General features: G+C 42.2%; 1 protein-coding gene across 5 annotated transcripts in view; it reads left to right on the top strand.

The window, feature by feature from the left end:
* The first annotated feature begins 6,344 nt into the window (after nucleotides 1-6,344).
* PTGER3 (prostaglandin E receptor 3) overlaps nucleotides 6,345-13,325 on the top strand; it is a 177,444-nt gene continuing 170,463 nt past the window's right edge. For 2 of the 5 annotated variants that reach the window (XM_027614812.2, XM_027614793.2), the window contains exon 1: nucleotides 6,345-7,582. In XM_027614812.2, the coding sequence (XP_027470613.1) occupies nucleotides 6,689-7,582 (894 nt within the window). In that variant the 5' untranslated portion in view covers nucleotides 6,345-6,688. The remainder of the gene's footprint in view (nucleotides 7,583-13,325) is intronic. The other 3 variants (XM_035727208.1, XM_035727209.1, XM_027614803.2) reach the window with 2 other exon arrangements.

Genomic DNA, 13,325 nt, shown 5'->3' with positions numbered 1-13,325 from the left:
TAGAACCAGGAGTGGGGAAGAAAATTTGAAGTTCCAATTGAACACACTGAGGGGTCTATGGGCTATCCAAATGGAATGACAGTCAGTTGGATATATGAAGCTGAAGTTCAAAGAAATATAAACAGCAGATATAAATTTGGGGGTCATTAGTGTATAGCAATTCATTTTTTTTTAATTTTCTTTTTAGATTTTATTTATTTATTTGAGAGAGAGAGACAGATAGTGAGAGAGAGCACAAGTGGGGAGGAGAGGGAGAAGCAGGCTCCCTGCAGAGCAAGGAGCCTGATGCGGGGCTTGATCCCAGGACCCTGGGATCAAGCCCCGCATCAGGGGCTTGAGCTGAAGGCAGACGCTTAACCGAATGAGCCACCAGGTGCCCTAGCAGTTCATTTCTAAAGACTTATCATGTAAAAAATAAGTCATACAAGTACACACCCCAATATATACAAGAATATTATTGGACCATTGTTTCTTATAGCAAAAATTGTAAATAATCCAAACATTCACAAAGGATTTTGTGGATTATTTGTGGTATTTAAGAAGAATGAAGAATTTCTATGAATACTGATCAAAAGGGATAATCAGATGTTGTTAAATGTTAAAAACAAAAGACAAAAAACAAGTTGCAAGAGTACTTCCAGTAATGATTGGAGGCTAAAGAAGTCACGGGGATTTTTCTCCTGTTTTAATCTAGAAGATTAAGTATAATTACATTTAATCTACAGTCCATTTTGTGTGGCGTGAGATAAGGTTTATGTTCATTTTTATTTTCATACAGGTATCCAGTTTTTTTTGGTAACATTTGTTGAAAAGACTTTATTAACACCTTTATTGAAAATTAATTGAATTTATATGTGTGGACAGATGTGTGTATAACCTCTCTTTTACCTCTCTCTCTGTCTACACACACACACAGCCATATATATCTACCTGTATAAATACAAATATATAGATATAGGTAGGTAGATACAGTATTCTGTTTCATTGAACAGATGTATCTTTATGTTATTATCACACTGCCTTACAGATAACAATTATAATATCTGGTTAAAAATTTTAAAACAACTAAAACTCACTGGAAAGCATTCAAAAGCTTACAGAAATTGGAGAAGAGTTTAATCTCAAAACAACAAAAACAACAAAACCCTGCAACTAAAAGGGGTAAGAATTAAGGGTTACTGGCGTTTAGGACTGAGGGTGATGCCCAACCCTCATGACTATGTCTGTGGGATATCAGTGGTGGAAAAATCAGTCTCACTGGCAAAAAAGTGCCAGAGATTGGAGTTCAAGGCTGAAAAGACCACTTCAAATTTAAGTAAGAAATCCAAATGATAAGAACCATAAAAAGAATGATATATATATCATATATATATATATATATATATATATGATATATATATATGTTTGACAGCTAAACTATGCATGAGAGAGAATCCTCCTGAAGCCTGGTAAAAAAGCAAGCAGAGGTCAGAGTGGAATCTAGTCTTAAAAGAGAAAACTACTCAAGGAGCGCCTGGGTGGCCCAGTTGTTAAGTGTCTGCCTTTGGCTCAGGTCATGATCCCAGGGTCCTGGGATCGAGCCCCGCATTGGGCTCCCTGCTCGGCGGGAAGCCTGCTTCTCCATCTCCCACTCCCCCTGCTTGTGTTCCCTTTCTCACTGTCTCTCTCTCTCTCTGTCAAAATAAATAAAATCTTTTAAAAAATTTAAAAAAAGAGAGAGAAAACTACTCAAGGCTATGTCCATGACTTTGATGCTTTTCTTAAATGAGTTTATTCCCCATCATATGCACCTTAGGTGGCAAAAAGTTGAAGCTTTACAAGCTTGAAGTGTCAGAGCACAACCCAAGCCTGGCAGAGAAGCTGGAAATTAGAGGAGAATCACTGTAAGTCAGGAAAAACACAAAGAGGGTGGTCCCCATCACTAACTGACCAACAAATTATGTGACCAACAAATTATGTAGTATAGGGTAGATCATCCCACAGACCAGCCATGAGAAACTGTGAGAACAGAGCAGAGATAGAAACAACTTTATACCACAAGAGAGGAAATGTTGGCAATCTAAATTCAGGCAAGTTAACCACCTGATGGATGACTGCACCATCTGCCCTCCTCCTCTACACCCCTCCCCCCGCACCTCCTGCCCCAGACCAAATCAATAATCCTCATAAGAAAACAACAGAATCTGCAGTCTCTACAGTATATTAACTACAGTGTGCAGTCTTCAACTAAGACTACTAGGAATATAAAGAAACAGGGAAGAGAAGTTTGAAGAAAATGCAATCAATACAAAGGGACTCAGTGTACCAGATGTTTGATTTAGCAAAGACTTCAAGGATTTCCTTTATTTTGTTAAAATAACAACTATATTGATTGATGTTTGAGTGTTTAAATCTACCTTGGGTTCCTGAGATAAATCTCATTTGATCATGAAAACTGTACATATTTTTCCAGTTTTTCATGAAAATTGTACATAAATTTTTAAATTGGATTTTATATAAGATCTTACCTCCATGGCAAATCACAAAAACCACTGAAATTAGCACTCCTTTCTTCTGTTATTTCAGATTTTAAAAACCAAGAATTTTGTCCTAAAATATAAACTCCATAAATGTAGACTTCTATGTATTTCTTTTATATCCCTAACAACTAGTACAGTGTCTGACATGGAATAGGTGCCCAATAAATATTTTTTGAATGAATGAATGACTAAAAAACATGCTGAAATTAGCAGTTGGATCTATGGAATAAGAATTGCAGATATTTTCCATCCATGATAAGGTAATCAAGGGCCCGTTTATTAATCTTGTTTTTGTAACCGTGTCTATTTTAAGATTTCTTAATACACGTTCAGTAGAAGCAGCCCAATAAATTAATCAATACTAGCTAAATATTGATATATGTTGTGAATTTTAAAAAAATGTAAGATACGGGGGAAACAATAAATCTGTAGATTAGAATCATTTCTAGAGAAGGATTTAATTTAAAATTAGATAATGGGTGAATATATACTGAAATTTTTAAAAAACATATTTGAATATGTGGTCTTTCAATGATCTGACTCTAACTTTAATACTTCACTGGTCTATTGATTAAGAAGATATGACAGTTTGTGCCCTCAAAGGAAAATAAAATGACCATAATTATGTATTATTGAGTAAATCTCTAAGAAAGGTATCAGAGGTTCCTTAAGCAAAGCAAATACCGTCGTTTAGAAAGTCTCTTTGTTAGGGCATACAGGATGTTATTAGGTTGGTCACTAGGGGGTGCTGGTGTTTCAGACCAACACAATTCAGACTCCGCTTTGACACCAAAAGGTGCCAACCAGAATCCAACAGGCAGCATCCTATTCTGTGACTCCTCAGAGTCTCAGTAGTTTATAAGGTAAATAACTACAAAGCAGACAACTTAGAATTCTAAGATGAAGCAAATCGCTGAAAGGAGGGAAGTGTTACACAAAAGATCTGAGGGCGCCTGGGTGGCTCAGATGGTTGAGTGTCTGCCTTCGGCTCAGGTCATGATCCCAGGGTCCCGGGATGGGGTCCCGCATCGGGCTCCCTGCTCCTTGGGAGCCTGCTTCTCCCTCTGCCTCTCTCTCTCTCTCTCTGTGTGTCTCTCATGAATAAATAAATAAAATCTTAAAAAAAAAAATCTGAAATGCAACACATTTAGAGCTTTGGTATGGAGTTGAAAAAGAGTCTAACATTAACTCTTCCATACTATGAGATGCTTGTTACTCTTACAAAGTCCAGTTAGCTACAACATGCACTGCAATTGGGAAAGTAAAATTTCAAGTCAAATATTCATAAAGATGAGAATAATTTTTGATGTAACTGGGAAACATCAACTTCACTTTCTTTGCTGTATGAGTCATGAAAATGTCTTAAGTCTTTAAATATATAATTACACTAGAGACTCACTGCTGAAAAATTAAATTTGATATGTATTTTCATCCAAATGCTTTAGATAAAGTATATATCTAATAATAACATCAATTATGATTTTATTTTTAAAATGACATTTTAGAAAAAACTTTCACAATTATGGGTTTCAGATTAATTTGAATTAGACAAAAGTTTGGGGAAGATTTAAAAAATAAACCACTTTACTATTCCTTCCTAGCTCCTGTTCTCATTAGAAATATTTTAAAAGAGAAAATTCATGGGACGCCTGGGTGGTTCAGTCAGTTAAGCATCTGCCTTTGGCTCTGGTCATGATCCCAAAATCCTGGGATCGAGTCCTGCGGAGCAAGCAGCATGGTCCTTGCTCAGCAGGAAGCTTGCTTCTCCCTCAGCCTGCCTCTCCCGCTGCTTGTGTGTACTTTGTCTCTCTCTGACAAATAAATAAATAAATAAATAATGTTTAAAAAAATTAAGGAAAATTCAAAAGTGTAAACATTTTTAAATGACATCAAAACACAAAATGAATAATAATGTCATTAATGCATGTTGTTAAAATGAAGTTTAAATTACATTTTTGCTTTTCTCCTTTAAAAACTATATAAATTCGGGGCTCCTGGGTGGCTCAGATGGTTAAGCATCTGCCTTCAGCTCAGGTCATGATCCCGGGGTCCTGGGATCCAGCCCGGCATCGGGCTCCTGGCTCAGCAGGGAGCCTGCTTCTCCCTCTCCCTCTGCCTCTCCCCCTCCTCATGCTCTCTCTCTCTGTATCTCTGTGTCTCAAATGAATAAATAAAAAAATCTTAAAAAAATAAAAACTATATAAATCCGGGTGCCTGGTTGGCTCAGTCCCTTAAGCGTCTGCCTTCAGCTTGGGTCATGATCCCAAGGTCCCAGAATCAAGTCCAGCATCAGGATCCTTGCTCAGCGGGAAGTCGGCTTCTGCTTCTCTCTCTGCTCCTACCCCCTTCCCGCACTGCTCGTGTTCTGTCTCTCTTGCACTCTCGCAAAAATAAATAAAACATTTAAAAAATTAAAACTATATAAATCCTATAATATTTTTCAAGCTCTCATACAGAATCAATACAACAGCACAGAAAGAATGTGAGAATATACTCCATTCTCATCACCTATCATTCATTTACAGCCAAAAAAGATAACAACTAAGCTAGGACAGGCAAAGGAACTAAGGGGGCTTGCTCCAGAAGTCAATCGGAAGTCTGAGTAATGGTATTCATACAGCTATATGATCGGTTTAATTTCTTAAATATGAGGAAAAAATGAAATTTACAAATATTTTAAAATCTTTTCATCTCCTGGACAACGTGAAGAGGCAGAAAAACCAGACCCTTCCAAAATGTGGGAACAATGTTACTATTGGTCTTCACCTGCTAAGAGTGGTTATGGTATCCACGCAAACGACGCTGTAAAGATGGAGGCTGGAGAATTGCTGGAAGACCTTGCGCATAGCCTTTAACTTAATGGAGCCTCAGTATCTCATCGTCAAAGAAGGTAATAATAGCAACAGGACCTTGGAAGATCTCTGATCAAACGGAAAACTGCTTGTGAAAACACACTAAATATTGGTTTAGTAAAAGATGTTACTAGACAATTAGGCCCATTTTCACTAAATGTGAAGACTTTCCTAACATCTAACTGCAGTTTCTAGTCCTAACTGTATGAGAATGGGCAAGGGTTGGAGAGTGGTTGGAGGCTTTGGAAGAGCGTGCTTCTCTCCGCACCCCAGTCCCTCCAGCTCCCATAGGCTGGCGGGCGGCAGTTGATTTCATTATCTCAGACAGGCAAGTGGCTGACACCTGCCTCTAGCCACTTTAGCCCTCGCTAATTTTTTAACGGGGGTGGGGGGTGGGGGGTGGGGGGTGGGGGGTGGGGGGTGGGGGGGGGGGGAGATTTTAGGTGGAGAGCGGTAGCTGAGATTTCATCTTTGAATCCACTCTCCGATTTTGCTTCTCTTTACGTATTCCCTTTGTCGCAAGGCACTATTAGTTTTATATTTTCAGAGCGCCCCCTGGCAACAGAGCAGCTTGGTCGGCTCATGATCATTCTGGAGTCCCCAAGTACAGAAAGGGGGAAAAGTTCACATTCAACTATGCAGAGTGTGGTCGACCTGGATTGCTTAGGGACAGGTGAGTTACACTTGCCAGGGTTACAAAAGAGCTTCGGGAGGAGGATCCGGTCCGTACATTAGCGTCGGTGGGTGGGTAAGGAGAGGGGCGGGCGCTCAGGTCGGCCTTGGCAACTTGCCTGGGGTCTGGAAGTGCAGGAAGACATTTTACCCCCGGCCGCCCGCGGCCGCTCCTCTGGCAAAGAAGAGGAGGAGGCGCGGCGCAGCGAAGGGAGGACTGACTAGGCGTCCCCTCCGGCCAGGAGTCGGAGCACGGAGTCCTCCTGGGAGTTTCCAGGCCAGGCCGCCAGGACAGCTGTTACGCAGCAGCCAAGAGTCGCGCGCTCTTGCTTCTCCATCCTCCTCCCAGCGCACTTGTGCCCACACCCCCGGGCGCCCCGCCCTCCGCCGCCTTATAGAAGGGGCCCGCACCTCGCGCGCCTCGGAGCTACGGGCTTCCCCGAGCGGACGGCGCGGCTGCCTAAAAGCCCAGACGCCACGGCCAAAGGAAAGAAGTGAGGCGGCGGCTACGCCCCGCATCATGGAGGGCAGCCCAGCCCTAGCCCTAGTCCGGGTGGACACCGACCTTCGCCGCCGCCCGCGCCCGGTCCGCCAGCTCCCGCTGCTGCTCTCCGGGCGCCGTCCTCTCCTCACCTCGAAGCCAACATGAAGGAGACCCGGGGCGACCGGAGCGCCCCTTTCTGCACCCGCCTCAACCACTCCTACCCGGGCATGTGGGCGCCCGAGCGCTCCGCCGCGGCGCAGGGCAACTTCACCGGTTCCCGGGACCCCCTCGAGGACTGCGGCTCGGTGTCGGTAGCCTTCCCGATCACCATGTTGATCACCGGCTTCGTGGGCAACGCGCTGGCCATGCTGCTCGTGTCTCGGAGCTACCGGCGGCGGGAGAGCAAGCGCAAGAAGTCGTTCCTGCTGTGCATCGGCTGGCTAGCGCTCACAGACCTGGTCGGGCAACTGCTCACCAGCCCGGTGGTCATCGTCGTGTACCTGTCCAAGCAGCGCTGGGAGCACCTCGACCCGTCGGGGAGGCTGTGCACCTTCTTCGGTCTGACCATGACTGTCTTTGGGCTCTCCTCGCTCTTCATTGCCAGCGCCATGGCCGTCGAGCGGGCGCTGGCCATCCGGGCGCCGCACTGGTACGCGAGCCACATGAAGACGCGCGCCACCCGCGCCGTGCTGCTCGGCGTGTGGCTGGCGGTGCTCGCCTTCGCCCTGTTGCCGGTGCTGGGCGTAGGCCAGTACACCATCCAGTGGCCCGGGACGTGGTGCTTCATTAGCACCGGAGGAGGGGGCAACGGGACGAGCACTTCGCACAACTGGGGCAACCTCTTCTTCGCCTCCACCTTTGCCTTCCTGGGGCTCTCGGCGCTGGCCGTCACCTTCGCCTGTAACCTGGCCACCATTAAGGCCCTGGTGTCCCGCTGCCGGGCCAAGGCCACGGCGTCGCAGTCCGGCGCCCAGTGGGGTCGGATCACCACCGAGACGGCCATCCAACTCATGGGGATCATGTGCGTGCTGTCGGTCTGCTGGTCGCCGTTGCTGGTACGTAGTTCCTGCGAGTGCGGAGGTCAGGGTGGGCGTGCGTGGCGGCGGGCAAACGAAACCTCTGGATGTGGCAGCTTCTGCAGGGGTGTGTTTGCAACCACAGAGGACTGGAGAGGCTTCTGCCCCCCCATCTTGATTGTGGCTTCAGAGCTGAGCTCTTCATTTATTTGCTGAGCACCTTTCAAGTGCCAGGCATCGTGTTAGGTTTTGTTTATGCACAACCGGAGACTACAGGGCTGCTCACTTCTAATCGGAGAGAGTAGGAGGATGCCCAGCTGTCATTTCAGTGCTCGCGCAGGGATACAGGTTTCTAATGGGTGCAGTGGGAGCTGAATGGCTGAGACAACTGTAGCCTGGTGCTATGCGTTTTTCTCCTTAGTTTCAATACCTCTTGCAAGCTGAAGCGATTTTCAGTCTGCGGAAGTACCCTACCTGCGACAGCAGGCAGGCACAGACGTCTAGAAATTATGAGGTTGTGTGCGCTACTCCAGCAGAGCTGGGCTCACCTTTCTTGCAGGCTTACTCTTGCCTGGAAGCGGGAGAGTGAAGAGACGTTTTGCCGCTGCAGCCTGCATCAGCCCTTTGGAATGGTGCTGTACCCTCTTGGAAGTGTTTGAACCGACATTCCGTCAGAGGGACCCCAAGGCCTGGGAACTCTGTAAACAGGCTGTGCTTGCCCTGGTGCGGAAACATGCAGCGCTGCGGCAAGGCCAGTCCTGAGATAGGATGGTAGGGGTTTCGCACTTCCTAGCTCCTCACAGAGGGGCACAGCCTGGGAGCACGTGATGCTTACACTTGCTTCTTGTGTAACACCCAATCTTACCTGGTACTTTCCAGATTTTCTTCTGTGGTACTTTTAGCTAGAGATTTCTGTGGCCAAGTGTTGTTTAGAAATACATGATGAATGAATATTTGTTTAGGTTCTAAATAGTCTGGCTTACTAAGGAAGTATGGCAGAAGAGTGACTTGGTCATTGTGGCAGAGGTTATAGGCGATTATAGATTAGACCTGGAACGTTAGTTAGACAGTTGTGAAAAACTTCTGAAACCCATGGACAAACGGTTTTCAGAACACTCTCATATTGTTTTTCTTTGTGGTGATTAATTATATAACATGAAATTTACCATTTTTAAGTGTGCAAATCAGATGGTATTAAGTATCTGACCTTGCTGTGCACCACATTTAAATTCCTTGTATTTAAAAAACAGAACCTTAGGTTCCTTTTTCCTTCCCACTCTCCCTTGCATTTGACAAAGCAGATATTCCAGAATACCTGTGTTTAACTGATGTAGTATATTTAGAGTACAAGTCTGGGCTCCAATCAGTGACATGTGGTGTACAAGGGAGAGTTATGTCAGGACCTGAGCTGCTCACAAGTCACTGTGTGGTCACAGTTCTGCATTCCAGGAGCTGAAATTCAGGCTGATGACATCACCATGACTTATCAAGACCAACACCAATTTTAGGCATATTTACTTCTATGGTTGGAGATATATAGGTGGCCAAACAGAAGGGGGAAAGAGTTCTAAAAAATAAACACTTTATTAATATGGTGATAACATAACTTTAAAGGCAAACAGAGTATCTGAATTTTTCACAGCTATCATTTGAGGCTAAGTTGCTCTTATCACACACTTTATATCAAAAAAGAAATGCAATTAAATCATATGAATAAAATGCTTACCCTCTACAGTTAACCAGACAAAGAGAAACTAAGTAGTGTATTTTTATTCAGAAGTTTGATTCTAATGCCGTGGGATTGGTAGCCCTAAGAATTTAGATCAGTTTTGAAAGTTGTAAGCTAGGGTGGCAAAACTCACTCTCTTAAGAAAGACATATTTGGAACTAGTCCTATTTAATTTCTGCATTCAAAAAATATTAACTGGTTTGCAACTTTTTTGCAGACACTGTATTGATTCAGCTCTTGTAAAAACATTAAACTTAAAATGAAATAAATTCAACATGTAATCATATCAAAGAGGAGACATTCATGGTTTCCAAAGTAGGTATTTCTTAAACCAAAGGAAATGGTTCTGTCTTCTGTTTTGTGCACCGTCGAAGATAAAACCTTCAAACTATCTTCAGAAAGATCTGCAGTAAAAAGTTATTGCAAAGAAAAGAAACTGGGAAAACTGCTTTCTTAATAGGCTAGGGAATTGTAAGAATAAAAACACTAGAACTTAGTGAATTGAATTTTTAATGTGTTAATGTTGAAGGGAAAGATCTTTTTTTACGTCTGTTTTAAACTACAGAAAAATATAGATTCCCTATTAGTTTTTGTTGAGTTGGATGTAGGATACTAATCTAATTATTCACACTCCTTACTTAAAAGGACCCTGAGTATATCTTATTTTGAAAACTATCACAACTATAATAATATTCCAATGTTAATGCTGGAAAACTTAGAGAGAAGAGATCCCGTAATAAGAAAATGTCTAACTTGCAACAAGTTTCTGTTACATAAATACTTAAATAGAGGTTTATCCATGGTGTAACAAAACTTTTTTAACTTTTTCTTTTTCCCCAAAACTTCACAAAATACAATGTGAGATGTGAAATTGAAAATACAGTGGGAAATGATGTCACTGTGATAGATGATCTACTAATGATGGTCGCTTTATGTTTATATGTGACATCAAATCCTATTGGAAATCAGCCAGTTGACTCAGCAATGCAATCTATTTGACTTTTTATTATTATTTTATTTTTTTACCCAATTCACCAACTAGTCCAGTTATTAGACATGATAGCCAAGTTTCTAGAAACAGGAATCACCTCAGGGTGTTGTTCACCAAAAGCCATGAGCACACTTTGTGTTTGTGTAAACCTGACCCTCCCCAAAATGGGTGGAATGTGGCTAACACTGTCACTCTCTTAAAAATAGTAAATATATGGGGCGCCCTGGGTAGCTCAGTCAGTTAAGCGTCTGCCTTTGGCTCAGTCATGATCTGAAGTCCTGGGATCGAGTCCCCACTTTGAGCTCCAGGTCAGGTTCCCTGCTCAGGAGGGAGTTGGCTTCTCCCTCTCCTCATCTACCCGTCTCCCTGCTCCTTCTCTCTCGTGTGCACTCACTCTCTCCCTCAAATAAATAAATAAAGTCTTTAAAAAAATAGTAAATATAAAACTAACATTGTGAAAAGTGAGGTCCTGAGGAACAAAGTTTCTCTTCTACAACTTTGGAACTGGATAAAAGCAGCCGTTGAAGCTTTTGCCTTTAATCTTGAGCCTGTGAATTCTCCTCAGTATCCACAAATGCAAAGAGGGATGCTTCAATTCAAGAAGATATTTCACAATGTGGATGTGACTGCTTTTAAATTTAAGGAATCACTGATACATTGTGACAAATGAAACTTGCTTTAAATATACCATGTGTGATAAATATATTGCAATAGACTATTTATAGAGGTAACCCTGTTTATACTACAGAAAAGTACTATGGAATTGTTAATTTTCTCTGCCTGTAAATTTCTCCCTTATTTAGGATGTTGCTTGAGGGAAAATGATTACACACGTGAATTGGCATTATAGGAAAAAATCTTCTCTAACTGGTTTTTATAAGAATTGGGATTATTCAGAATACTTTTGGTTTTTTTTGTTTATTAAAATATACTTTAGGCACTGTGGAAGAGATATTAAGTAGAATTAATCGAAAACTGGTCAAAGAGCTACAATCTGTTCAGAGAAGCAGAACCCCCACATTCATGAGTGAAACAATTAGAGAACACTGCAAGATTTTATGTAATAGTGCCTTTGGTTCTGGGAAGAATGTCCATCTGTCTTTAGCAGTTGTAGACTTCGGGGAAGAGGAGGGATGGCAGAACTTGACCTTGCAGCTGAGAGTGAGTGTGCCCAGGAGCCAGAGCAGAGCGTTGTCCACTAGAAACCATGGGAAAATGCTTTGAAAAGGTTTATGGATCAGACTGAGGTTGTTAGGATGAACGTGGGATGAGGACAACATTCTTTTGCCAGGAACCATAGGACTTCTATTTTGGGTTTCTGAATAGGGGAAAGATTTTTTAAAAGATTGATAGGGCTGTGGTGTGTGGATAGATTTGGGCTGGAAAATGGGAAAGAGAGATCAGTTATGAGGTGCTTTTGCAAGTCAGTTAAGGCTTTAGTGTTGAGACAGTGGGAAGAGATGAGTCAGAGAAGGAAAGGTAATAGAGACCTAAAGTTATCAGAAATGGTCGATTTAAGGAGTGATTGATTGACAAGTATTTCTTCTGCATCTATCCTCTTCATTGCAGTTAATATTTTCACATCCATTATCCCATTTAACTGCATCTTGTAAGATTGCCACTATTCTTTACATCATTCAAAGAACACAAGTATAAAGAATATTAGAACTAGATTTCATTTATTTTCAATTCTTGTTGTTGTTGATTTGTTTGTTTTTGCTTAGATAGAGGACAGGAATTCTAGCTCTAATAGTGGGCCCTGAGCAACTTATATATCTTCTTATCTGTAAAGTACGGAGGTAGGACCAATAGACATTTAAGGTATTTTTCCCATTTATGTTATTCTCAAGTTCTCTTACTGGGAAGAATGATGGTTCAATGAACAGGAATGGGAAATTTGGAAAGGAGACTGGATGGCCAATTGTTTTTTTGTAAGAACAGGCTCCTGAGTCACTGGGGTTTTAGACAAAGTACATATGGTGATGGTGGATTATCTAAATGATATATCTAGAAACCAATATAACTTGAAGATTAAATCAGGCCTTAAAAAACACAGATTTTTTATTTTGAGTATAAGAGAGAGAGCCAAGAATTAAACAGCTCTTAAGCCGTTCTATTTGAAGAAATTCAGATGGTCTAGAGTTGTAACATAATTGTGACTCATTGGCCTTTCTCTTTTGAAAGTGTAAAGGTCAAGAAATCAATTATGAAAGTTTCCATGGGTTCAGTTTTCTGAGAATAACCTTCAGGAATATGTGTTGCACACATTTGTAACAGAGAGTGATTCCTCCTATGGTGCTGTGGGGTGGCAGTGAAGGATTCCGGGTCATGTTTCAGTTTTCAGTTCTGGCCTTGCGAGGCAGGGAATTTGGGAGGGAAGTCCTCCCTTAAACTCATTACATTTGTGTAATATTTTTTTTAAAAGATTTTATTATTGATTTGAGTGACAGAGAGAGAACAGGGGAGGGTCAGAGGGAGAGCGTTTCAAGCAGACTCCGGGTGAGCATGGACACCAACACGGGGCTCCATCTCAGGACCCTGAGATCATGAAGTGAGGAAACCAAGTCAATCGCTTAACTGAATGAGCCACCCAGGTGTCCCACATTTGTTCCACATTTATCCTGCCAGAGTCTCGAAGGTCTAAAACTGTAACATGTCAAATTTTGACTCCCCCATTTCCCTCAATTCCTTATCATAGAGCTAAGTAGAAAGTTTGTATTTCAACGCCCACCATTCTTCTTGAGGATTATTAGATGGCCTCTCAAGTACACCTTATTCCCTAGAAAATTCCAACTTCCATAGATTAAAGAAGATAACCAAAGGAGCCTGATGTTCCTTGGGGTTCCCCTTCTATCTTGAAGCTTAAATATATGCCAATATTTTACAGTAATTCATTCATATGCAAAAATGACAGTTGGACAATGAATGACTTCTTTAGCAAGGGGAACACCACACACACACACACACACAGAAGAGGCATTTTTGGAGTGCAAGAAATTTTCTGTGTTCTTTAATCAGAACCCTTGTCTCTCCATTTTTTCATTGGCCACTTCACCCTGCAG

This window comes from Zalophus californianus, chromosome 4, assembly GCF_009762305.2.
Source record: "Zalophus californianus isolate mZalCal1 chromosome 4, mZalCal1.pri.v2, whole genome shotgun sequence".
Taxonomy (NCBI): Eukaryota; Metazoa; Chordata; class Mammalia; order Carnivora; family Otariidae; genus Zalophus; species Zalophus californianus.
The sequence above is the reverse complement of the archived record's forward strand: the minus strand, read 5'-3'. Positions and strand labels throughout refer to the sequence as shown.